General features: G+C 49.6%; 1 protein-coding gene across 1 annotated transcript in view; it reads left to right on the top strand.

Moving 5' to 3' along the window:
• Positions 1-25,819, top strand: part of ANTXRL (ANTXR like) — an 80,469-nt gene that overhangs the window by 37,657 nt on the left and 16,993 nt on the right. The window contains exons 10-17 of the mRNA XM_054034478.1: positions 766-864; positions 3,322-3,391; positions 6,562-6,640; positions 9,828-9,923; positions 11,692-11,730; positions 13,468-13,566; positions 15,187-15,354; positions 16,465-16,545. Of these exons, the coding sequence (XP_053890453.1) occupies positions 766-864; positions 3,322-3,391; positions 6,562-6,640; positions 9,828-9,923; positions 11,692-11,730; positions 13,468-13,566; positions 15,187-15,354; positions 16,465-16,545 (731 nt within the window). The remainder of the gene's footprint in view (positions 1-765; positions 865-3,321; positions 3,392-6,561; positions 6,641-9,827; positions 9,924-11,691; positions 11,731-13,467; positions 13,567-15,186; positions 15,355-16,464; positions 16,546-25,819) is intronic.

The raw sequence follows: 25,819 nt of genomic DNA, 5'->3' as shown, positions 1-25,819 counted from the left end.
GTACATCCATCCACTAAATGAAATACTCAGCCCCCCTCTGCTGTGGGACAGAACTATCCTCCGGGTCTCCCCAGGCATTCTGAGTCCAATTAGCATCCGCTGGCTTAGACTGTCAGCTCCTTGGAGCTTGTCTTGTACACGGTCACATGCAGCGGCCCTGACTCTCATGTACACCACTCCAGCAGCACACAGGGGCCTCAGTGTAAATGGGGCTCAGGCTTTGTGGGTGCTTAGCTAATAAGGATCTGGATGCAAAGCCCACATTTTGGATGAATATATTATAGGCTAGCTTCCCTGCTGGTATAAATCAGGGTAGCTCTGTTGATTTCAATGGAGCTGTAGCAATTGACCTCAACTGAGTATCTGGGCCTGTGTTTGGACTGACATATTCTTTTGATCTTGAAATATTGGGGAGGAACAAACCCTGGGGAAATGAATTCACAGGAGGCAAAACATGACGCTGTTGAGAATGTTACAAGCAAATATCCCTTAGGGGACTAAAAAAAGTCTTCCACTATTCTACAGCAATGGTCCATAAACCACTAGTTTGCACTAGTGACCCTGCACTGCTTTGGGCTATTACTGCAGAGTAGTGTAGTCGTTTATAACAGCAGGGTCAGAATTAATCATTTGATTCAGACAGAGCAAGAATCAGCTGCTGTCGTGTCCTACTTCAGATCCCACTGGGATTAGACTGAAATGCAGTCTTTGAGAGGGGAGAGGAAAAAGGTCAGTCATTTGTGTTCGTTCTATTTACCATTGCAGAATCCTTTCAAGTTGTGGTAAGAGGAAATGGCTTTTATCACGCAAGAAACATCGATCAAGTTCTCTGCAGCTTCAAGATCAATGATACCATAACAATCAGTAAGTTGATGGGCTGGTGATTTTATGCCGTAAGTTGCACGAGGATCCCGACCCAGCTCCTCTTGGAGTCAATGTGAGTCTTTGCATGGACTCTGGTAGGCGTTCTTTAGGGCCCTAGTCCCATACTAGGGGTCAAATTCATCCCTGTGCAATCCCAAGACCTGGGAATCACTTAAGTCATACTCTGAAGGTAGTGCCCAGGCTTTGTGCTGGGTCTTTCATCCTCACTGCAACAGTGGAGATGGTTTGACTTGCTATCCACTCAGATACAGCCCGCCTGGTACTGTGGCGGGGGAGACGTGAAATTGCCCTCCACTCTCGTGTCTGTTAATAACACAGACTGATGCTGTCCTGATCCTGGGATGCTGTGCTCAGACACATGTCAGTTTCACTGGCTCAGGAGGAGTGACCAAGGGCTGGTGCCATTGGAGGCCTGTTCAGTCCCTCTGTGAAATGAGTTGGTCAACTCATAACACAAAACCGAGCACAACTGTGCTAAATTGGGCCCCTTGCGGGCAGTCCCGGCACACAAGCTAAGGCTTGAATGAGCCAAAGAGATGCCCCTCTCCCCACCATGTCTAGAAGTTGCCTGAGTCTGTCATGAGTGATGCACATGAGCGGGGGAGTTTGTCCACTTCTGCTCATACCATCATTGTTGGCTGAACACAATAGGGACTTTTATACTCTGTGGCTGTCAATCAGGTGGCTGCCTTTTTCCAGCAAGACAAAACACAGATAGATTGCTGCTTCTTTTCCTCTTCTGGCTGCGTGCTTGGATGTGGCGGTTCAGGAAACTGGTGGTCTCCATCCCAGTCCACTTTCAGATGCCCAGGGCCTGAGGCAGGTTGTTTCCTGTGGGGTTCCACGTGGTGCAGATAGCCAGATGTCGACATCTCTCGGGCTTTCTGACCATTCCCCCTATTCATGAAGCACCTCACCTGTTTGTATTTGATCCCGGCAGAGCTGATGCTGAAGTATGCATAAAGAAAAGCACCCTACCTCTGCATCCCTTCACTGCTGGGCTTCCCTTGGGCCAGGCCCTCATTGATGTATAGCTACACTGATTTATCCCAGCTGGGGGTCTGCTTCTTTCTCTGCAGTCAGCTTGGCCCTAAAACTCAGCAACATTATTTCCCCCTTGGAAGACTGAGCAGGGAGGGCCAAGGAGCACATGGACTGTGGAGAACACAGTTCCTCTCTCAGTTCCAGACGAGTAGGATGTTGCACGCTGGCCAAGGGACTCTGTGGGGAAACTCACACAGCTGCTGCTGCTACTGAGGCTCATCCTCCCTTGTGGACAGAATCTGGCCTCCAGGATTGGGGTAGGCTGGCACCCCATGGTAACCCTAAAATCACACTGGCTGGGAGCTCCCCTGGGGCTGGTGGCTGGGCTGCTTTCTAGCCAAGCCTGGTTCCCCTGGGTCTCTCTCTAGCCATACACCTCAGCTGCTCCCTGGGCCCCTCTCCTAGTTCTGAGCTCAGGCTGTGTCTGGGCCTGCTGTGCACCTGCAGACAGCAGTACCAGGCCACCTTTTGCAGGCTCCGCCCAGCCCAGCAGGCCCTCTTCAAGGGTATCCATAAGCCAGCTGGTGCATAGCAGACCAGGTGGCCTGTAGCCAATCATCTGTCTTCACTTGGGCTGGCTGACCTAACCACCGTGGAGTGGCACTCCCACCCTCCGATGGGGAGCTGCAGGGAGTGCCAGATCTCTGATTAGCTGCAAAGGAGGAGAGGACAGCTGCTCTCCTCTGGCCATCCTCTCAGCAATCAGTGCCAAGGGGGCAGAGCTGGCCCCATCACAGGCATGCTTTGCATGTGGAGTGGGGGCTCCAGACACAGAGCCACCAAAACATGGAACTGGTACCCTTAGTCTGCTGCGTCTGCCATTGCACACGCCCACTGGGTGATCACTGTAGGACGGTGGCTGGAGACTTCTCCATGACAGCATGGGACTCCTCAGAATGGTACTGGGATAGAAAATAAGAGGATTTGATTTGGAGGGGGCAGTTAGATGGACTTTGCAAGCAGACGAGATGCTCAATAGAGTGACAAGGGGGGTGAGGTCACATCTTTTATTGGACCAACTTCTGTTGGTGAGAGAAACAGTCAAGAGATTGCCCAGTAAAAGATGTGACCTCACCCACTTTGTCCCTCTAATATCCTGGGACCAACCCAACTACAACAACACTGCGTTCAAGATGCACAATACTAAGCCAAACATTTAGGTGACCCATCCTGAGGGTGCCCTTTGAAGGTTTTGACCTGGCGATGTCACAGCTGTGATCTGGAATGACAAGTAAAACCCCTAAAGACAAGGACCTGTTCTGAGCCATGTCCACACTGGGCCTGGTCCTGCACCTGCAGCTCTCCTTGATGTCAACAGCAGCCCTCCGTGTTGAGCCCATTCAGGAGACACCGCCCTTTCCGTACGTTACAGTCTGTCTTGTTTCCTTTTAGATGAAAAACCGACTATTGTTCAAGACACCTATCTGCTTTGCCCTGCACCAGTAATAGAAGACATTGGACAGTAAGTACAGCTCTGCAGCCTGAGCTGAAGGAGAGGAGGTGTTGGCTGTGGGATCAGCAGGTGTTTTGCCTAAAAAGGACTAAGCAAGGAGCTCAGGTGTGTGAGGCTTTTCAGATGTTCACTGGCAGGTTCAGCACCATCCTGATGGACCAGACCCTCCCCTGGGGTATGTCAGCATGGCTCCATTCAAGGCTGGGCTCAGACAGCGCGGGACCCTGGGCACACTTCAGCATGGGGCCCCTCATGGCCCTGCTGCCATTTGAAGTGGTGGTGGCAGGGGCTCAGCCTGCCCCTCCGGTCTATATTCCATAACTTGCCAGTGTACTCGGTCGTCGTGATGCCTCCTTGAGGAGCTGGGCCCTGCAGTGCATCGTGCAGGAGGGACAGGGATCAGACTGTGTGATGCTTCACCCAAACACATGGGCACAGCATTGCATCTGGGTCCGCTGGTAAAAAGAGAGTTGAAAACAACATATTGAGTGTCACAGATCCACAGTGTCGGTGCTGCAGCCCCAGCTTTGGAACAGTCACTGGGAAGAGCCCTGCAGTGTGCCAGACCCTCTAGGGGGTCTCACTCTTCCCTCTGGGTAAGCCACTGGCTTCACCACCTCCTTAGATGGGACCTGTGGGCCTTCAGCACTCCTGCTTCACACTGGGAGCTCAGCAAGTCCCACTGGGACAGACCCCTGAGGGAGACTTGTGCAGTCTTGGGGAGCAACGCACCTCCTCTGCTAGCACCTGCAGGGACACATCCAGCGTTGTCACACTGCCGGGTTTATTAGTCAGCTGGAACGCACATAGGAAGGCCTTGGTTGGCCCAGAGGAATGAAGGTTAAAGCACAGTCCAGAGCCCAGCCAAGCTGCAGTGAACCCGACTGTTCAAGCTCTGTCTCCCCGTCTGTCTGACATGTATGCCCCCACAGCCAACACTTAATGTCCATCTCATTCCCGCTCGCCCCCAGTCCTTTGCTCCTGACCTGAGGAGAGGCGGCGGAGAGGCAGGGCAGTCCATATCTCTCTGGGCTCTTGGTTGCTAGGTGTCCATGCCCAGGCAATTGGGTTTGCCATTGTCTTCTCAAGAGCTCCATTGATATGGGACGTGAGTCCTCAGACAGGTAGGCCCCATTCCTACCTGTGTCTTAGCCTGATCTGAGAGCAAACATGCCCTTTTCACCCACTAGGTAGCAATGCCGCATATAGGAGAAACTGAGGCACACATATTCTTCATACAAATATTCCAAAAAAATTCCCACTTCGTCACATTGGGTTTGAAAGTTACAGCTTCCACATCAACCCTACCATAATCGCCTGGGGCACATTTCCATCACCGCACACAACTTCCTGCTGTTCGTGGGCATGCGGAATAGTAGGGATGCATGAGGGGACTGAATTTCTGGCCATCCTTCTGCTCTCATGTACGGTGGTGTAAATCAGGAGTAACGAATGAAGTCTCACACTAGTGTGGAATCAGTGCAGTAGGGTGTAGAATAGTTGCATTCAGGAGCTCTGATCAGTGCCTCATAGTGAGTTTCACCAGGGCAAAGAGTGGGTGTGAAATGCAGCCATTCTTAGCTGGTGGCATGTTACATCCACTCTGCCTAGGCAGAAAGGACTACACAAGATGCAAGGCGAGGGGGGAGATTGGGCCCATTGATCCTTTTAAGGCATTGTAAATAAAATCCCTACAAATTCACACCAGCCTAATTGAGGACAGAATCTGGCCCTCTGACTACACGGGCAAATGGCCACATTCTCCTTAGTGCAATGCCATTGATGTTAGTGGTGCTGCACCAGGACATGTGAGTTTAGTTCCAAGTCATCTGAGCGGGATGCAAAGCTGCAGATCTCAGAGGTTCGCTTTGCAGGGGCCTGTACAGACATTTCCTTCCGCTTTTCTTTGGGTTGGTTCAAACAACTGTAAAATCCAAAAGCAGAAAACTCCCAAATATTACCTTGTTTGACTCTGAACAGGGTACCATGGGAACCACGTAAATCCACCCACGTCTGTGAACCTTTTAGCGCATCCTGGGCTCGGCTTCAAATTTGCAACAAAGTGGCGCTAGGCAAACGTCACGTGGTTTCAGGTTTCATCTCCCAGAGTTCTAGTCAGGCATTTCGTCTGTCTTCCTGCTTCACAGGAGGTTTAATTTAATTCTCCCTAAACAATTGCTGGTAGCCAAGATACTAATCTGTGTGAACTAGACTACTGAGCAGAGAAGGAGGAATTGCTTTGAATGTTGAGGATGTGCTCCATCAATTTTGAATATCAGCAATTCTGAACGCATGTGATGTCCCCTCCTCCCCACATTTTGCATCTAACTCTAGAGCGGATTGAGATTGTATTGAATTTCAAGCACATTTCACATTTTGACACCCCTCCCCCCCAAGAAAGAGGGGGGATGGATTTCAAGTGTCTTTATTTATGAATCAAATTTAGTTTCCTGTGTTTGGATATTCTCTGCTCTTGCCAATGATGGTGACTCCTCCACCCACCTCAGCAACTTGTTTCATGACCCAACCCCCTGATAAAGTTAAAGGGTTGAATTGTTCCCCATCTTAGCCCCATTGTGTGCTCAGATACTATAGTGAGGATGGCTAGATAAGTATTTAAATAGCTAGGTGGAGTTTAAGCCAGGGCAGAATTAGACTCTTAGGCACAGGTGCTAAACTGGTGTATCCCAATGACAATGTACACCAGCTGAGAACATGCCCTCCAACTTAAGGCCAGATTCTGCTCACAGCTACCCTGGCATAAATCCAGAGGAAGTCTGTTAACTTTGGTGGCTATGCTCAGGGTTCATCCCTGTGAAAAGGAGAGCCCAGTGTGACCCCACAGTATTCCCTGCTGCAGCTTAAACCTGTAGCTTCCCATTCTAGCACAGGTCGTATTGCAAATGTCTGAGCCGTAGCATTCTAAGTCACTGAGCTCGTGCCCTGTACCCCCAGGGAGAATGGAGTCTCTTAATAAAGAACATATGCCCCAACTCAGTTTAGCCAATGTTACAATGTTGGCTTTTGGGCAAGCAAACAGTCAGATGCAGGTGAGCACCTGCCGTCACATAACTGCATTGACTAGGCAGGAAATGCGTTCAGGAGCCAATGGCCAGGAAGAAGGGGAACAGTGGGTATAAAGATGACACTAAAAATAAATGTATCTGTTTGTGCTTTAGGGTGGTTTTCCTCCAAGTCAGCATGAACAGCGGGCTAACGTTCATCTCCAGCTCTGTCAGCATCACCAGCACACAGTGTGTAAGTATGGGGCAGAGCCACCAGAAACACCTTGAAAAGAAAGCACTGCTCTCCAGGGAAGGGCTCTTCTCCGTTGCGATTGCAGAGCCGATCCTGGCAGTGCACTAAAAAGCAGCGAGGGGTGGCTGAGAGCAGTTCATTAGTGATTGCAACCCATGCCTGGATCGCGACTAATAAATAAGTGCAAGAATATCCTCCCCCACCCCAGGAAAGAGAGAACTGCAGATCTCAGACCTGGGCTGGGAGGGGCCCATGGACCCCCGGAGGAAGCCAACCCCCCCCAGAAAGTATTGGCAGTCCACCGCTATTCATCATCTGTTCCCCATCTCATTCCCATTCATTAAGGGGTGGTATTTGCCACTGGAATGGAGTGAGGGTTGGCCTTCCTGGCATGGGGAGGAGCATAAAGGGACAGTAGCACCAAATGCTGGGATCAGCTTTTCCTGGAGGGGCTGTTCTGTCACCCAGCCAAGGGAGAGTTTTCTGTGCCGCTGATACTGATGGGAGAGGGGGAGAGAAATGGCTGGGCTACGCGGCGGCTCCGTGACTGACGTCAGTGTGGCATCTGTCTGCCATGGGGGAGCAGGACAGGAGTCAACAGCCCCAAATGACCTTTTAGGGAAGATTAATTTTAGAAGAAATCAAATAATCCAAGTTAAGAAGCCAACTATGATGAGTGATTTGCTCACTGCACCTCAGGGGAGAGAATAGGCCACATCCCCAGCTGGTGTAAATCAGCAGAGAGGCAGTGGAGCTACATCAGTTTACACCAGCCTAGGATCTGGACCCATGAGTTGAAGTGATAGGAGGTTTGCCCTAATAGCTGGATAACAAGCATTTTACACCAAGGTCATGGGTGTCAAGGTGATCTTAGTTCTGCTCAGTGTCGGTGCGGCCTGATGGCTATTCAAAGGGGTTGATGGTTACAGGCTATGTCACAAAGCTGTCATCACACATAGTATTCCTTCATTGGGCCCCTTTGTGGCAGCGTCAGCGCAGAGGCCATGAAAGGAATGGGTGCCGAAATCCATGTGGTGGAGGTGTCTGACTTTTTTAGCAACCATGCTGGGAAATTAAATCCCAGAGCTGTGGGAAAGTCACAGTGTTTAGTCACTTGGAATTCAGCAGGGACATTTTTTCCATTTCACCTGGTTTCAAAACCCCCTCCCAACTTTGCAAGGATTGCAATGAGATGGGGATTTTACACCCAGACAGCACGCATTTTACACCTACGTCCCCTGCAAAGCCATCTCGGGCTGCTGCAGCAAAACCTTTTGCAATGATAGGCCCAGTTTTGGGTTGGTTATGGACTGTGAATTTTAACTCACTGTGCATTTGGTTACTGGTGCTTCATGTGCTTCTAATGGAGATTGAACTCTTAGCCCTAGCGGGGGTCCCGGCAGGTCAGAGCTCAGCCAGGCTGCTGGGGAAGGCATGCATTGCCATTGCCTTGGGGTAAACAGAGGACTGCAATCTCCAAGGCTGTCAATCTGCCACTTTTCACCAGCACTCCAAGTCACTTATAGCTTAAAAACAAGCAAGACCAGGGGCCCGATTCTCAGCTGATGAGCAGCAGCCTAGCTCCATTGAAATCAGATTGCACCGCTGAGAGTCTGGCCCACTCTTTGCAAATATGTTTTCAGGCTTGTGTGGAATCTCATGCATTCAGTTCTTTCTTTATCGTTTTAGAGGATCCTTCCATTTCCTTTCTCTCCCGTTTCCTTTGCTGTGAACGGCAGCACGCTGGCCTTCTCGGCCCTCATTCTCAGCTGGCTCCTCTGTCCTTTTCTGTACAGTAAGTGTCTTCTCTTCCCCTTCCGCCTGAGGTTTCCTCTCCAGCCCCTCCACCAACCTATTTCCAGTCTTATATTACCTATTTCCTAACAATCTTATCTAATCTGCTCCTAGCCCCTCCTCCATTTCACTCCCAGGTTTTGCAATTTTTCAGCAGGCTGGCCCTGTTACTCTTATGACACTGAGATCATCCAACACAAACTTTGATATAATGTAATTGACTTTGAGAAGGTTTCCATTAGCATGGATAATAGGATCACTAGGGCAGCAGGGCTAAAGTTTTACTGCTAGTTCTTAACATCACCAGCTGGCCTGATGCAGCCCATGGAAACTACAGATCCTAGCATGCAACATTCCATCTTGTAGCAAGGGTTATTTTTTGTCAGAAAGGTTCTTTGTTCCTTGAAGAGGTTGTGTTGGGCTGCAGACAGTGCACAGGGGCCTGTATGGTGTCACTTAGGATGAGTGTTTTATTACAAAAATCTGCAGAGGGATACAACTAGTGATTGGTTTCGCAAGACTTTCCAGATTAACCCATGAAGACCAGAATTTTCAGAAGGGCTCAGAACTCACAATCCAAAGAGCTTGGCTCTGATATAGACACCAAAACCAGTGGCCGATTTTTCAGAAGAGCTCAGTGGCTATGGGTGCATGTCTGCACAAGTGTCACAGTGAGAGCCGCTGGGTGTTGGGCCCTTTTAAAATCGTAGCCCCAATTATGGGTGCTGAGTACTTGACAATGTGGCATTAAATGCCTACCAGGCTAGAACACTGTCTACATCAGGAAGCAGTTTGAATACAGGAGGCAAGAACGTAAACTCTTTGTTCCAAAGATTGGCATAGTATGGATGTCAAACATGTCACCTGCACCTAATTTATTGCCCCATGAATGAGAGTATTGTAGCAAAATGGCCCATTTGTACAGTTAAGGGATTGGAAGATACAGTCAGTCATGGCTCGCTGCATGCCTGAGTATCCATAGAACGATTCTGCAGTCGGAAATCAGGCAAAACATCCCACCAGAGACACTGGGGAATGTTGTCCTCAGGATCACATCCTTGGGTTCCGATTCAGCATATCACTTAACCATGTGCTTGAATGCCATTGAAGCCAATGAGACACAAGCATGTGGATAAATGCCCTGGCTGAACAGGGATGCGTTCCTGTATCAGGGCTTGAAATATTAACTTGTGTCCCTGAGCATAGAATCCAGTCCCAATGACAATAATCACTAATTCTCTAGTCTTTGTATAATCTGATTAAAACCTGTAGTGAAGCAAACCAGCTCCTCTTCTCCAGGTCTAACAGCGCAGCCATAGGGTCTCCTGCTGGTGTTAGCCTGCCAAGCTTGTGTCATATTAAGGTAACCTGGAAACAATTGTCTTGTTTGCAGCTCAGTGGGACGATCCTTTTCATCGCACTCTTAATTCTGTTCCTGTTGCTGGCCTTGGCGCTGCTTTGGTGGTTCTGGCCTTTGTGCTGCACGGTGGTGAGTATGGACTTTGATCTTCGTGGCTTAGTTTCTTCTGCTCTCTGCCAGAAGCTGGGGTTAAAAGCCTGGAGAGATGCTCAATAGACAATGAGAGGAGCAGGCATGAATCATCTTCATTTTAGGATATAAACTGATGTATCTGTATGGCCCCGATTCAGCAAAGCACATAAACCTGTGCCTGGTCCCATTGACGTCAATGGGACTCAAGTACATGCTGAAAGTTAAGCAGGTGATTAAGAGCTTTGTTAAATCTGAAGTGAGGCAGCAGGGTCGGTTTGTTAGAGTATAGGACTAGGAATCAGAAGGTGTGAATTGCATCTCCAGGTCTGCCACCAAGCGGCAGGGTGACTTGGGCAAGTCACTTCCTCTCTCCGTGCCTCCATTTCCCACCTGTATGGAATGGGGTTAAAGATACTGGTTTTCCTAGTAGAGTACTGTGAGATCGAGGGATGGAAAGCGCTAGATATGATGAGGATATGTGTGTGTATGCTCTTACTTCCATTGGAAATGCATTTCATATGATGGACATTTCAACTCGTGGGTTAATGTTTCGCAGTAGCGTTGGACTCAAATGACCTGTTCAGTTAAGGGAAAGTTTGAACTCACAAAATCTGAGTCTATATTATGGGTGATTCAATCTGGTGTATAAGCAGGGCTGCCCAGAGCGGGAGGCAAGTGGGGCAATTTGCCCCAGGCCCTGGGCCCCACAGGGGCCCCCACAAGAATATAGTATTCTATAGTATTGCAACTTTTTTTAATGGAAGGGGCCCCCGAAATTGCTTTGCCCCAGGCCCCCTGAATCCTCTGGGCAGCCCTGTGTATAAGCATTGGTGACTCATCTACGCCAGTTTGACCACAGTGCCACTACACTGGCTTCAGTGTTATTATTCCTGACTGCTGGCCCAGGGGAAGTGAAAAGCAAGTCAGGCCCAGTTACGTGCCAGTCTAGATGGATAGGGCTGGCTGATGATAGCTCAGTTCATCAGCAGGCAGGAGAATCTCTGCGATCCCGTCTCTAGCTGGCGGAGATCACACATACCGCACTGCATGCCAGCCATTGTCCCAAAGGAAAGGTGCCAGCTATCCTGTTCTGTCAGCGGTCTCCTGCCTGCTGATCGTTTCAGTGGCACTACAGGTCACTGTGCAGGGAGCCAGCCCTGAATGCTGTAGCATCACTGCTGAGAGAGAGGACAACCGTAGATACAAAGATGGTTGCCCACCTAAAATTAGGCTTGGCAGAATTCAGTTTTTATTTTTTATAATGACAATGGATATCAATGTTTATTTTTAAGCTTTATTTTTATCAATTTAACTTTTCACCGATGCAGGAAACTTTTCAAAGTTGGGGGGGGGGGCAGACAATGGAGAGGAGGCAAACAATGGGCAGCGGCCAGACAATAATCCTTTAATGACAGTAGACGTTGAGATTCAAATAGTTAAAGTTTTATAACCACTAAAGCACAACTTGTCAACATCACACATCAAAATATACAAAGTAAATATCCTTAAATCAAACTCTCAGGTATCATTGTTCTCACTTTGTCTCTCTGTACATTTCAGTGATTATCAATGGTAATATTTTTTCACCTGTTTGTGTGTGCGCGGTGAAATCGATGTTTACCGATAAAAATCAAATCCTTCTGCGCCAACCTGTAATGTGAGCGCAGGGGGACAGAGAAGGACCGAGCCCAGGGGGACACAGGCTGTGACAGGGATATAAAGTGTACCTTTAACTCCGATTCTTTCCATTGCCTGCATGTCGTAGGTCATCAAGGAGCCTCCGCCACCGCCTCCCCCAGAGCCTGTAAGTATTTTATTTTTCAGACCATAATATTACTGTCTGCAGCCACTGCAATGCAGCACATTGTCTGGGAACTTGGTGGGAGTCATAATGACAACTCTGAAGCTGTCTCCTGGGATAGGGTTATCTGTGCCTTCAGGTCCATATGCACACAGATGCTCTACCTCCATGGAAAAATATCTGCATAACCCCCAGCAAGATGCCTACAGAATCACTCTTTCGGTCAGACCTATATTTTGTTCCATGCTGCTGTGCATCACGCACAAATGAAAAACCGTATTCCCAGATGCTGTGCTCAGTGCTCCAGTCCTGGCTCAGGCAAAATTGCCATTGTTCTCAAGGGGAATTTAACCTGAGGAAGGAGTAAAGGTTAGAGTCCATCATCAAGTACAAGGCAGCGAGGAGGCTGTTGTCTAGTGGCTAGGTCACTGGCCCAGGACTTGGGAGACCTAGAGATTCTGTGCGGTTCTGCTACTGATATCACTTCCTCTCTCGCCCTTTGTGCATTTCGATTGGACGCTCTCCTCGCTGAGTGTGTGCACAATGGGGCCCTGATCTCAGGCAAGGGGAGCATCCTGCCTGTTTCCACTCCTTACACGCACACACACAGTTAATCCGTGGCAAAAATAACTGCCTAACCCACACAAGCAGGCTGCAGTTGGCTGCTAACTTGCTGTAACTTGGCATCCATCTGAGGAGGGAACCACAGCTGCCATTTTGAGGTTGCCAAAGGCCACCATTACTGTCTTTGTGAGCCTGTGATTTGTCCCGAGCAGCAACTCTGTGGCAATTTAACGTGAGGCCTGAGGGTGGGGGAGGGAGTACTGTGGAGAGACCTTGCTGAGCCCTTCTCTGTGTCATACACATTCTGTGCACCAGCAGCAGGTGTCGGGGTCAGACCATCAGCTGGTAGAAATCGGCCCAGCTCCACTGAAATCAGTTCAATGCTCCGCAGGTGGGTTAAATTGAATTGGAGGCAATGAAGTTCCAGTAATGTACCTCAGCTGAGGACCCTGCAACATGTCTCCTGGGATGTCGGTGCAGGATCATTCACCAGCACTGAATTAGGTTAAGCGAGGAAAGAACAATGGCTCTGAAAGAGAACCCAGATCTGGACTCCTTCACATGCTGGGTTTGCTAAAAAAACAGCCCCAGTCTTTATGATGGGCCAGATCCAAGCCCCCCAAAGGTACAAAATCCAGTGCCTGATTTAAATGGTTGCAGTCTGAGCCCGTCGCTGCAAAGAACCAAACAGGGCAGAGGAGCCGGGTACAGCTGCGAGGAAAGAATGGTCCGAAGTGCGTATTAGTGAGCTCACAGGGATTCCTTTTCTCCTGTTAGCAAGTTACAGTTCCCAAAGCACAGCTAAGAAAGGGTTTCATTTGGTGAAGTGTTGGACATAGTCTATGGAACATAGCAGCAAGGCCAGTATAATGTGCAATTCATCTCCACTGTGCCTTCTACCCCCTTAAAAAGCAGTTGTGATTTTTGAAGCTTTACGCATATTTGACTGTATATAAAAGCAGCCTGAAGAGATGAGAAGAAGGGAACAGACAGTCGGCTTTGGCTTCTCTAGGAGAAATTGCAGCTGCAGAGACAAGAGGCTTTTGTTCGCTGTCAGCACATAAATATAACATACAAAGCCAGATAGCCAGGGATAGGGCCGTAGGATGTTCACTTGTTTACATCCCATGCTGCGTGCATGAAAACAACAGCGATCACGCTCCTTCTTTCCCGCAGGAATCAGATGATGAAGATGGATTGCCAAAGAAAAAGTGGCCAACCGTGGACGCATCTTATTACGGAGGCAGAGGTGTTGGTGGAATTAAGAGGATGGAGGTATCAGGCGCTTTTGTTTCCTGCGTCGCAGTAAACAATCAGAACCTTTTTAATTGAAAACCACGGCAAGACATTTTTAAAATGCTTTTTACAGAGTTATCATGATGGAATAGGGAGGTTGGTTTTTAATTAGGACCCATCTACCTAATCACACCTGCCAGCCCAGGAGTCAGCCATCAAGCTGCCATCGTTTGCATCGTGCAATTAGTTGTGTCTGGAAGTATTAGCGATTGCAAATTTGCAGGTTGAGGAATGGGATGAGGACCAAACAGTTTCACTTTATTGGATCAGATCCTCATCTGGTGTAAATGGGTCTTGTACTATAACTTCAATGGAGTGAGGCCAATTTATACCAGCTGAGGGTCTAGCGCTAATTGGCCAAATTGAATAGAAGTAATTGCTCCTTAGCTCAGGGGTTAGGATTTTACAATCAGGCACTGAAACCTGATGCACAGTTTGCCATGGGAGATTCTGACTCTTGAAATTAAGTGGCTAAGTAGCCGCATAGGGCAAATCCTGCCCTGGGATGCATTCACACAGTTCCCATTGAGGTCAGTTGGAACCCAAGGGCAGAATCATAAAACGGTAGGGTTAGAAGGGACTACAAGGGTCATCTGGTCTAATCACCTGCCAAGATGTGGGATTTGTTGTGTCTAAACAAACTTGCAGGTTTAAACTAGTGTAAATGGTGGATTCTCTGCAACTTGAAGTCTTTAAATCATGATTTGAGGACTTCATCCTCCTTTTGAAAACTTCCAGTGGAGGAGCTTCCATGACCTCCCTAGGCATCTGTTCCACTAGACTACTGTTCGTACAGTTAGGAAGTTTTTCCTGAGATTTAAAAAAGGTAATCTTCCATTATTGACATGAATTGAGATGTATTATTAAGGGAAATCCAGCCCTCTCCTATGCACTTATGGAGAGTCCTTTGCTGAGGAGCCTAGTCTAGTAAACTACGACTGACTGCCCACCAAGTCTGAGAGCCACTGCTCAAAAGAACCCTTCAGGGCTCTTCCTCATTCCTGGATACTTTTGTCACCTCTAAGCTGGAGGGCTGCAGTGCCCTCTTGGGGCTATTGGTGGAGACCACTCAGGAACGTTAGCTTCTCCCCTGCCATGGGAGACCATTCGTGGCATTTGTGCTGACAGAAGATGCAGACTCTGGCAGATTGCTGCCGGGCTGTTTTCAATGCAAGATCTTTGACTCTGGAACCTTGATAGACCATGTCTGATGACCTTCAAGGTCTAGTGCAAGATGCATCTGACTACCCTAGGTTTCACCCAAGTAAAGATTTGGATGGGAGGCACCTGCTGGCTAAACAGCTGGCTGGGAAATTGGGTGAGGAATTGATTTTTTGGAGTTTCCTCTTTATGGTGATTGTTGGTAATTAATTAGGGGATTTTCCTTCCTCACTAGTTAGTGGCTGCATGTCATGATGGATTGTTGTGACAGTAATTTTGCTTTCAAGAAGGTCAGTTCTCCCAGAGGCATGAGCAATGGGTGCATGTTTCACAAACACTGATAGAAACTAGATTAAATAATAGACGTGTCTAGTTAAGATGTATGCCAGCACTGCTCACCGAAGCTTCTGCATCTACAATGTGCTCTTACTACTTCAGGTAAGGTGGGGAGACAAAGGATCAACGGAGGAAGGGGCCAAATTAGAGAAGCCCAAAAACGCCGTCATCAAATTGCCAGAGCAGGAGTATGAGCCGTGGGAGCCCAAGCCAAAGAAACACAATGTGAGGAAGCCACCTTCCCAAAGGAAGTGGTACACTCCAATCAAGGTAATGTGTCTGCACATCAGCTTTAAAGCATGCGTTGTTAACCAGGCATGTTACCACGGACAGGTTCCTGAGCACAACATTTCTCATGGTTGGCTGTGGGGTGGGAGAACTATTGTAGGGGTCCCCATTTCTGAGACTAGACATCTCACTAGGCAACAAAGGCTTGGGTAACGTCTTTGCCCCTCTGCACTGATTGGATTCCAGCATGAAATCCCAGAATCTGTTCTCAGGACAGCACTGGCTCGGTGATGCACACCCAAGATGGGGCAGACGATGTAGAGGAGGTGGGAAAGACGGCTGTGTAGTTACGGCCCTGAACTGGGACTCACAGATTTCAGCTCTCTTCCTGCCCAGCTGTGCCAAAGATGCAGTATGCGCCTTGGCAAAGCCAGTTAGGGTCAGGTTTTTAAAGGTCTTCAGGCACCTAACGGTGCAGAAAGATACCTCGGAGGCTTTTCAAAAGCACCATTGAAATCAGTGGGAGTCAGGTGCCTGTCTGCATCTCTAGGTTTCTAAACACTTTTAAAATCTTAACCTGTCTCAGTTGATGCTGCTGATGATAATGCATCTTTAACTCCCAGGGTTGGTTCACCGATATCCGTGTCCTACACTGAAATCCTCGACGGGAACGGCCAGTGAATTTCAAAGTGTTATGAAAATTGAATAAGCGATCGTCTTTTGGATGCTTATCTATGCCAAGTCTGTTCTCTTCTCCTTTATGGGTCCACCCACCATTAGACTTCCACAAGCTTCTTTGGTTCTTCGTCAAGTCTTTTCTTTAATGCTGTCTAACCCCGTTCACCTAACTGCACCTGCTGATCTATGTTAATTGTTCATATTAAACCAGATGCATCCTTGATATAACTCCAGTCGGATGGATTTGTTCCATTGTGTGCAATGGCTGGTTCCCCTAGGCACTCAGTATTACATTGATGGGCATGCTATAAATACACAGACAGATAATAATGAGTATACAAAGAGCAGCGGCCTCCGGGCCAGCCTGTGTGCCGATGGTTAAACACACAGTAATATCACAGCAAGTCGACTGTCGTTTAATTTCACATTGTTCTCTCAAGCATTGTTGGTCATGTCACGTATGTTTGATTCCAGGGCAAACTTGATGCGTTGTGGGCTCTGGTTCGACGAGGCTACGATCAAGTCTCTCTTATGAGACCACAGCCAGGGGATAAGGTAAGTTGTCATGGCCGCACTGTCATGTCGATTCTTTGTTGTTGGCAGTAATGCTCATTTTTTCCCTCTTCTTGAGAGCTTGTCTCTCTCTGGATTACCCTGAGGGTAAAATCCATCACTAGTTCCTGAGGTTTAACGATGAGCTAAAATGTTTGCAGTGGCATCTGTTTAAAAGCATTGCCCCTAATGGTCAATCACTGTCTCTCTGGTGCTGTCCTTTGAGCAGAGGCAGGTAGAGACTGGGTCATTTGAAGATGCCGATTCATCTCTTGACTGATGTTACTTCTCCATGATGCTTTTTCTTGCCTTCACTTCCGTAAGCAGAGATGCACTGGAATCAGGGGTTGGGCTTTTTCATTTGTGCACTCGAATAGATTGTTGTGTTCTAGTTTAGTGCAGAATAGTAAGTGTTAATAGATATTGGATCCTGCATACCAATGGCTCACAAAATGTTTTACTCATTCAATAGCAGAATTAAATGACAGGTAAGAGAAATCATAAATCACACAGGGTCCCACCCTTCTGGGAAAATTCCCTAGAATTGAACAGAGAATAACCTTCCTGTGGGATTATAGTGCTGGGCTATAGTTCTCTGCCACAATCCATAAGTTTCAGAGTAACAGCCGTGTTAGTCTGTATCCGCAAAAAGAAGAACAGGAGTACTTGTGGCACCTTAGAGACTAACAAATTTATTAGAGCATAAGCTTTCGTGGACTACAGCCCACAATCCATAAGTGGTCTTTAAAACCCTAGAGAGAGGATCTCCTGCTTTGTTCAGTTCCATGGGCCAGATCCTCAGCGGGTGTGAATCACAGCTATGCCAATATGCACCAGCTGAAGATCTGGCACTATAGGATGTATAGAGTATAATTTCTGAAGGACCCTGTTGGTTTCACCCCTGTTACATTCTGTAGGACTTTTCTGTAAGACAAGCAGGCCTCTGCAGGAATGATCCACACAGGGGATGTTTGCACTCATGGGTTTTCCTTCTTGTGGAAGTGACAGGGAGTTCCCATACCCAGATCTTGCCACCAGCCCTGGTTATTGACACAGGTGCTCTGTGCCTGCATACTCCCTCCTGGTTTCCTTGGCAGCAGTTTAGTCAGGATCCAGGCACCATCAGGCCCTGGTACAGTAATACCAGCTCTGGCAGGGATCTAATGAGGGGAACCGCTGCCCAGACACTGGCTGCTCCTCGCCTGGGCCCTCCCACCCTCTGATCTGGATTTGTGCAATGGAGCTTTAGATGGGCTGCGAGGAGAAGACTGTGAAGCTATTTCTCCCCGTTTCTGTGCCCCTCTCGGGCCAGCGGCCCCCCGGCTCTCAGTGGGAGTGTCTGGGTGGGAGTTGCCGAATCCGGCAGCAGAGTTACATCCAGTGCAATAGTAATCCGCAAGTGCCTGTCACAGGGGCTGAAGTGGCCTCATGCTGGGCTTCCACACATGGGTGAATTTCACCCTTAGTAATCGACAGAAAAGGTGGCTCCGATTTTCTTTTAAAGCCAATTAGGTGCATCTCTCCTGCTCATAGCAAGATGCTGCTGTGCCCTGGACCAGGAACAGCTGAGCTCTCCCGCATCAGTATTTAGTCTTCAGCGTTCTCCACTTTTCCTTTGTGCCATAAATGAAACTCAGCTTCCTATGCTGCTCTGTAAAATTGCCTTTTAACTGCGTTTCCTTAGGCAGCTGCACTAGAGTCTCTTATTTACTTCTTAAGCACGGCCCTGGGCTTCTGAATAGACCATTGAGGCCCAGCTGTATTTTGATAGCAGGCACATTGTATGGTAGGATTCTATCCTCCACCTTCCCTTGTGCTGCTGGTAGGTTTCTATCCATGCAGAGCACAGTCCTGCCACTGTCAGAGCAGTCAAGAAACATGCAAAGGGCTGACTCAAAACAGGGATTCTCAGTTACTTGCCTACAACCCTGCTGTGTGCAGAAGGAAAAGAAACCAGTAAAGAAACTATTTAAAATGGAGCGAGCTGAAGGATTGTTGTATTCAGGGGAACATTAGAAAATCAACCGTGCATCTGGGGAAATAGGCTGGAAAGAATCTCATTGAGTTACATTCAGTGGAAGAATAAGGATCATCTCTGTTCTGTGGGCTGTGAAATTAACTATCACTGAAGAATGTTGAAAGGGAAACAAGAAAATGACTGGGCATGGGTCTGTTTTCCGAAAAAGGCACTGGCGGAAGTTGCATCTCAATCCCTTTATTTCATTGCAAGAGCCAGCATTGCAGGGAGCAATATTATTGTATATTATTTGTGTTCCAGTAGCTCCTACGAGCCCCCGACCGAGATGGAGGTCCCATGCAAAAATATACACCCAGCCCCTGACCTGAAGAGCTTACAGCGTTGCAGGACTTTTCATGTTGATAGACGTTGTGTAAACCTCTATCACGCAAGCTAAAGGAATGACACAATTAAATGTGAGTCAGTAGCAGGCTCTTAACTTCACCTGAGCCAGCCTCTAGAGGGAGACATGGTCATTCTCTCACTCTTATGCACACTGACAGTGCTAAACCGATGTTCTCATTTCATGCTCCCCCAGCTTGTAGGATGCGCTTACCAGGCATCATGGTTAGAGCTGGTCTGAATTTTCTAAATTTGGAATTTTTCACAAGAATTTTGACAAAATCCTGCTCCCTCCTGCCCCGCATTTTGCTGTGTTTCCAACTCTCCTGGCTTTATCCCGAGTCTCACGGTATTTGGTGTTTTTCTTTAAGCCTCAGCTCCTGGAGTCAAGTGATTATGCGAGAATCTTGGTTTCCTTGTTTAAAAAAAAAAAGAATAAATTTCTAGCCTTTGTGGTGGCAGAGCTTGAAAACACGAGCCCTACAAGCTCAATACCCAGCAGGGAAAAAGAACACAACATTGACTATTGGTTTAAAAAAATGTCATGATGTTTTTTAGCCAGCCTTGTGATTTTGGGAGGCTTGGGGTTGGTAATGCTGTGTTTTGTGAGCAGCTTGAATCACGATGTTGTGTCTTGAATGCACAAAACCAGCTTGGACTTTGAAGGAAGATTGAAGGTTTCTGTCCGTCAAAGATCTAACTGAATGCACGAGGCGTGAGTTTCTGGCCACTGGGGTGTGTGAAACACGGGGATATTTTTTAATTCAAAAAGGAAAGTGTTTTGCATTTTATTTTAAATTTTCAAAAAGCAGCCAAATTTCCTCCTCCTCCCCCCCAAATCCTTCTTTTAATTGAAATTGTAGGGTTCTGTTGGGGGGTGTTTTGTGACCTTGTGTGGTTCTTTTGTTGAGCAAAACAAATGTGGTTTTCCAATTTTCCAGTTCCATTGTTCCTCGTAGGCTTTGTCTGCACTTGGAGCTGAGTGTGTAATTCCCAGCTCCCGCAGACATACCCACAGCAGCACTGCTCCTCCTAGTGCACTAAAGCTAGCAGTGGAGCTGGGGGGAGCACAGGCGGCAGCTTGGGCCAGCTGTCTGAATTGGGGCGACGGAAGCTCCTTAAAAGTGGGGGGAGTCACTGGTGCCCGAACTGTGGTCCTGCCCCTCCACGCCACCCCTTACCCCTGAGTCCCTGCCCTTGCACCACCCCTTCCCCTGAGGCTATGCCCTGCACCACCTCTTCCCCCCAAGACCTCATCCCCCACTCAGTCCTTTTTGCCCCCTCCCCCCCAGTTGCTTGCCCTTACGGCCAGTAAAAAGTGATGGGGCCATGACTCCCTGGGCCCCCCTGTTCTGGCCCCCCTGGTCTGAGTACAGTGCAGCCTGAGCCCCTGGGTATGTACTCGGCTGACTAGCCCCAGCCACTGCCTGTACTATCCCAGCGACGCTGCTATTTTTAATGTGCTAGCTCCAGCGGAACTAGCCTGGGTACATCAGCGCAAGTTGGGAACTGCCATTCTTGGGAAACTGTTGAAAAAATTACAAAGAAATAAAATGTCATGGCAGAGAGAATAAAAAAATGTTCTTTTTTTTGCGGGGGTGGGTGTTATGAAAAATGGCTTTTTGACTCAACAGAAATTTTCTCGAGGAAATTTCCATTTTCACCCACATTTTTCAGTTTTTTGTTGAAAAATTGAAAACATAAAAAATGTTTCAGCGTTTTCATGAAAAGCTACAAAAAGTTTTAAAAAAGAAAAGTTGATTCCCTCCTCCCTGCCCCGCGCGCCCCCGACCCCCAGCCTGGAAAATACACTGCATGTTTTAATGAGTCCCTGGCGTTTTTGTGGCTTGTCTTACAACTCCCACGGCACAGAGGGTGCCTGGGTCAACAGACTTGATCTTGCCGGGCTCGTGCTTAGACATTGCAGCTTGGGCTCTGAGGCCTAGGGAGGGGACAGGAGTCAGAGCTAGGCTCCAACCTGAGCCGCAGCTTAAAAGTGCTATCTACACAGCTGTGTTTAGCACCGATGTGCGAGCCCCTTAAGCCTGAATCTGTTGAGCTGGGTTGGCGGCTCGCTGCCGCTGGCTTTGTAGACGTACCTGAGGGGAGCATATTAGGCATCACCCCTGGTTGGCCAGTTCACTGTCCCATCCATGTGGCCCTCTTCCTCTCCTCCCTGTTCTGGCAACGCTGGAACCACCAAGCAATTACCAAATCGCCAGCCCCAGGCATTCAGAAATCATGAGTTGGGTCATGAGATCAGCTTACCACTCATGCGATTTTTTTAAAATTAAAAATCTCTGGGAGGTAGGTTTATTTGCCTGGTCTCTTTTGAGCCTTGTTTGGGGAAGCTGCCCACATCAAAGCGTGCGTGAGCATCTTTAGGGACAAATTCAAGGTGACAGCTAAGGCAGAAATACAGAGCACCCCGCTGGCTGCTGGGAGGGGACATTCCGCCTCCTCTGAGAACCCAGCTGCCTCTCCATTCTCCTCCTCCTTCCACACTATCCAGTCTCCCCATCTGGTCCAGTCCCTACAGTCACCCGCCCCCACATTTTCCCATCCCTTTCCCTTTACAATATCCTACCCCTGACGCTTTCCCTCTGCCCCCCCCCAATTCCCCTGCACCCTCCTCAAGCAGCCTAGTGCCCACCCCCACCTGCAGTCTCAGATCCCCTGCCAAGGATCCCTGGGGTGGTGGGAGCCCCGCCCCACAGCCCCATTCCTCAATATGGTTCCAAAGCGGTGGCCGGCCCTCTGCAGTCATAGCAATAGAACACGTCTGTGGGAATCAACCCTGGCCTCTCAGTACTGAACAGGTTTCAAAGCATCCCAAGAGGAATCAGCATCTTCTTAAGAAAAATCCTGGTGCTGGGTAATCCAATGGCACTGAGTCAAACCCATCCCTGCTGTAACTCCACAGACTTAGACCGGGGATGAATTTATCCCTCCTCTCCTAAGATCAGTGAGCAGAGTGGCACAGTCCTGGAGTGACCACAGTGGCAAAAAGCCAAGTTTGCTGCTTGGGGAGATGAATGATTATAACACATCCCTGTATTCCAGTAGCACCTAAAGGCTCCTGCCGAGATCAGGGCCTCATTGTGCCAGGTGCTGTGCGAACACATGGAGCGGCTCCTCAGCTGGTGGGAATGGTCATAGCAAAATGGAGCTAAGCCCAGGTCCACCAGCTTAGCCTCTTCTTCGGAAGGAGAGAGATCCCTTGTCCCACGGAGTTCACAGTCAATATAGAGGAGGCAGCCAAAGATGTGGCAGAAAGGAAGAGCTATCCCCATTTCACAGGTGGGAACTGAGGGCCCCTCTGCCTGAAGCATCCGTTGCTGAATGCACAGCTCACCCGAGTTTCCTGCCAGGAGCTCCTCTTCCCTAGGGATTGGACAGCAAGGGGGAAACACATGCATGGTGTCAACCCCTCATTACCAGACAGGCCGTTGGTTGTGGGTGGTTCTCTAGAGGCAGAGGAGGGAACAGAGTGTGTGTGGTTTAGGATCACTCCGGGGCTTTCCTCAGCAGTCTTGCCACAGAGGGGCCCTGCTGCTGGGTTTGTAGTTACGTTATTTTAGTGCTGGTGAAAGGTGCCGGCTTGACAGCCCTGGGGACGGAGATCCTTCTGATCCACACAGCTGGGAGTGCCAGCTGGCCTTGTCAATGAGGAGGCAACATGGCCCTGCAGATAGGGCATCAGAGTCAGGGTGCTTGGGTCCTATTCCTCACTGTCATTGATTTGCTGTTTGGCCATGGGCGGCTTGCTCTGTGCCTCAGTTTCCCCACCCAGGGCCAGTGCAACCACTAGGCAAACTAAGCGGCTGCCTAGGGCGCCATGTGGTTGGGGGCGGACAAAAGCGCGCTCTGGGGCGGCGGTGGAGTGGAGGTGAGCTAGGGCAGGGGGGCGCGGGGAGGGCCGGCTGCAGCAAGTAAGGGGGGGGGGGCGCGGCACACAGGGGACCCGCTCCCCGCCCCAGCTCACCTCTGCTCCACCTCCTCTCCTGAGCACACCGCCCCGCTCTGCTTCTCTCCCTCCCAGGCTTGCAGCGCCAATCAGCTGTTTGGCGCCGCAAGCCTGGGAGGCGGGAGAAGTGGAGCAGCGACGGCATGCTCAGGGAGGGGGAGGAGCAGAGGTGAGCTGGGGTGGGGAGCTGCCCCACAGGTCCCCGGGCTGGGGGGGAGCTGCCGCGGGGAGGGGGAGCCTCAGGGCGGGGGTGGCGCCTCAGGGTGGGGGGGATGGGGAGCTGCCGCAGGGCTCGGGGACGGGGCGGAGCAGAGGTGAGCTGGGGTGGGGAGCTGCCACAGAGCTCCCCGGGCCGGGTTTAGGCGAGCTACCGCAGGGTGGGAGGGGGCGCCTCAGGGCGGGGGGGGGGGGGAGTGAGAAGCTGCTGCAGGACTCGGGTATGGTGCAAGGTGGAAGTTTTGCCTATGACGTGAAACATCCTTGCATTGGCCCTGTCCCCACCTATAGCATGGAGAGAAGGACACCCCTGTCCTTGGAGAGCATGAGTGGGGGGGTGTTACATTAATGTCAGCAAAGACATAGAGCACTGTTTCCCCTGCAATTCACACATCCTGCTCTCGGTCTGCAGGAGGAGCATTCAGAGCAGCCCCACGGGTCTGATCTTTCTTGCTCTTTGTGTACTCATCTACACCACTGTGAAGTGGGTGTGAAACATCACGACTGGTGCAAGGCGGGAGAGGAGGGGATCTCCTATGGGCTTTGCACAAGTGTCCAGGATGCCCCAAGGTGTGGGAGAATCCAGTCCCCTCCGAGGAATCCACTGGTCTCCTTTGGGATGGGGCAGCTGGTGGAATGGGGTCCCGCTGCAGGCGGCTTCCCATGGGACCTGCAGAGCCAGCAATGGTAACTCTGACGTCCCCGCCCCCTCCTGGAGGAGATCAGAATGGGTGGGGTTGGAGGGGCAAGTAGTTGGAGAACAGTACTGTTCCCTGCCCCCGCTCTTCTGCATCTGGTGCCATACAGGTCATTGCGGGAGGGGGGTAAATTAGAGCAACCTTGGGGGCTGCCCTAGCCTGCACCAGGGGTCATACCAGCTCCCAGCAGCCCCTGGGTAGGGGAGGAGCCAGCCATGCACCCTTAACAACTGTGCTGGCATCATGGGTCTGTGTTCCTGAGCTGGGGATGTTACAGATGTTGGCTCCCCACCCCCTTTGCTCTGGGATGAAGGCGAGGTGCCCCGTCCAAGGGCCGGCTTAGTTGCTGCTTTCAGCAAATCCACTCTGGTTTGCAGTTCAGCACATACTGTGCCAGGAAATTCTCCGCAGCTCGGTTTACCAAAAACCTCGGCTGAAAAAAAAGAGGCATTCTTTTCCCCCAGCCGAATGGCTCTGGTTTACTTGAAGCTTTTAGAAAATGATCTTATTTTTGTCTCTGAAAATTACCTGCAAGGAGGTGAAATCTTACACCAGACTGGCCATATCCCGCCCTCACTCACACCTGGGGTGACCCCAGTGCCTTCTGCTGTGAGTCAGTGAGCCTTCCCCAGCATTAGCCAGCAGTTTGCATATTCAAGGTTCATCCCAGGGGAAAGGAGTTAGCAACTGACTTCACAGGAGAACCTGAAAGCTGAATTTAGCCTGGATTTGTCTCATTCCTCAAAATCAGAGGAACGCTTCACAGGCATCAAAGGCTGGCTGGCTAGGAATATAGTAACTGGCAGCCAGGACTCCTGGGTCCCATTCAGAACTTAGCCATTGACTCCCTGTGTGAACTTGAGGCCAGTATTTTAAACAGTGGCCTGAGATCTTGTGAGTATCACTAGCTGGGTCCTTGACTCTGTCCACCAAGGAGTGGGTTACAAAGGGGCCAAGCCCCCCACTGACTTGGATGGAATGGTGCTTGCAGAGCATTTCAGGGACTCAGGCCAATTGGGCAGTTGCTTTTGCTGGCTTTAACTGCTCTGTGCCTCAGTTTCCCCACCTGTAAAATGGTTACAAGATGGTGGCAGGCTTATTTAGTTAATCGCTATCAGGCACTTAGGACCCATCAGGTGAAAGCTGCTATAGAAAGACAAAGGATTATTAATTGCTAATAATTATTTACAGGCTGCTACCCAAGGGTGGTCAGCAGGTTGGATCCAGCCTGTGTCTGGTGGCAGCACATGCCTGTCAGGCCTTGCTGGCTGCCTGCAGGACAGTGCTGTTTGGAGCTCATTCTAATTAGCTCTTTTTAAGTCCCAGGAATGGCCTTTAATGGGATTGGAGCCTGATTTCCTGCCCCTTGCTGGGCGACACGCTGTAGCCACCCCAGTAGCGATTGGCAGAGCTACACAAGGTGCTGGAACTGCAGAGTTTGCATCTTTCAGACCCCATTCGTCAGAGAACTCTGCCTGGATCTGGGGCTTGCTTTCTTACCGTAACCTTTGCGGAGCCAATTACTTTCATAAGCTGCTGAAAAATTAAAGAGACAGGAGACCCGCCTGCCACGATAGGTGATCTCGCATTGTCAGTTCCAATGAACGTGTGGAGCCCAGGTAACTTTTCGCAGTGGTGACTGATGTCTGTAATGCTGGGCTCAGCTGTAACAGGCACCGTGGGAAACAAAGATACACAGCGCATGGCCAGTTGCCCAAGTGCTGCCACAGCTGTGCAGATGTGCTGCGCTCACAGCTAGAAACATCTCATTTGTGACCTAAGGAGTTTCCTGTCCTGCAGGGAGCTCCCACTCTGGCACCACTTCTCTCAGGCCCTCTTATATGATATCTGACTTGGAAAAGGAATCCACAAGTAGGCTTGGCAGCATCTATCTGTCCTGGGTATATCTGGGGCTAGCCAGCTCCAGAGCCCAAAAGCACTCTTCAGAATAACAGCTCACAGCTGAACCTGCTGCCTGCATTCTAGGGCGAGAGAACAGAACCAGGGCTGCATCTACGCTGACAGCAGCACACCCCA

This window comes from Malaclemys terrapin, chromosome 7, assembly GCF_027887155.1.
Source record: "Malaclemys terrapin pileata isolate rMalTer1 chromosome 7, rMalTer1.hap1, whole genome shotgun sequence".
In the NCBI taxonomy this organism is placed as follows: domain Eukaryota; kingdom Metazoa; phylum Chordata; order Testudines; family Emydidae; genus Malaclemys; species Malaclemys terrapin.
The sequence above is the reverse complement of the archived record's forward strand: the minus strand, read 5'-3'. Positions and strand labels throughout refer to the sequence as shown.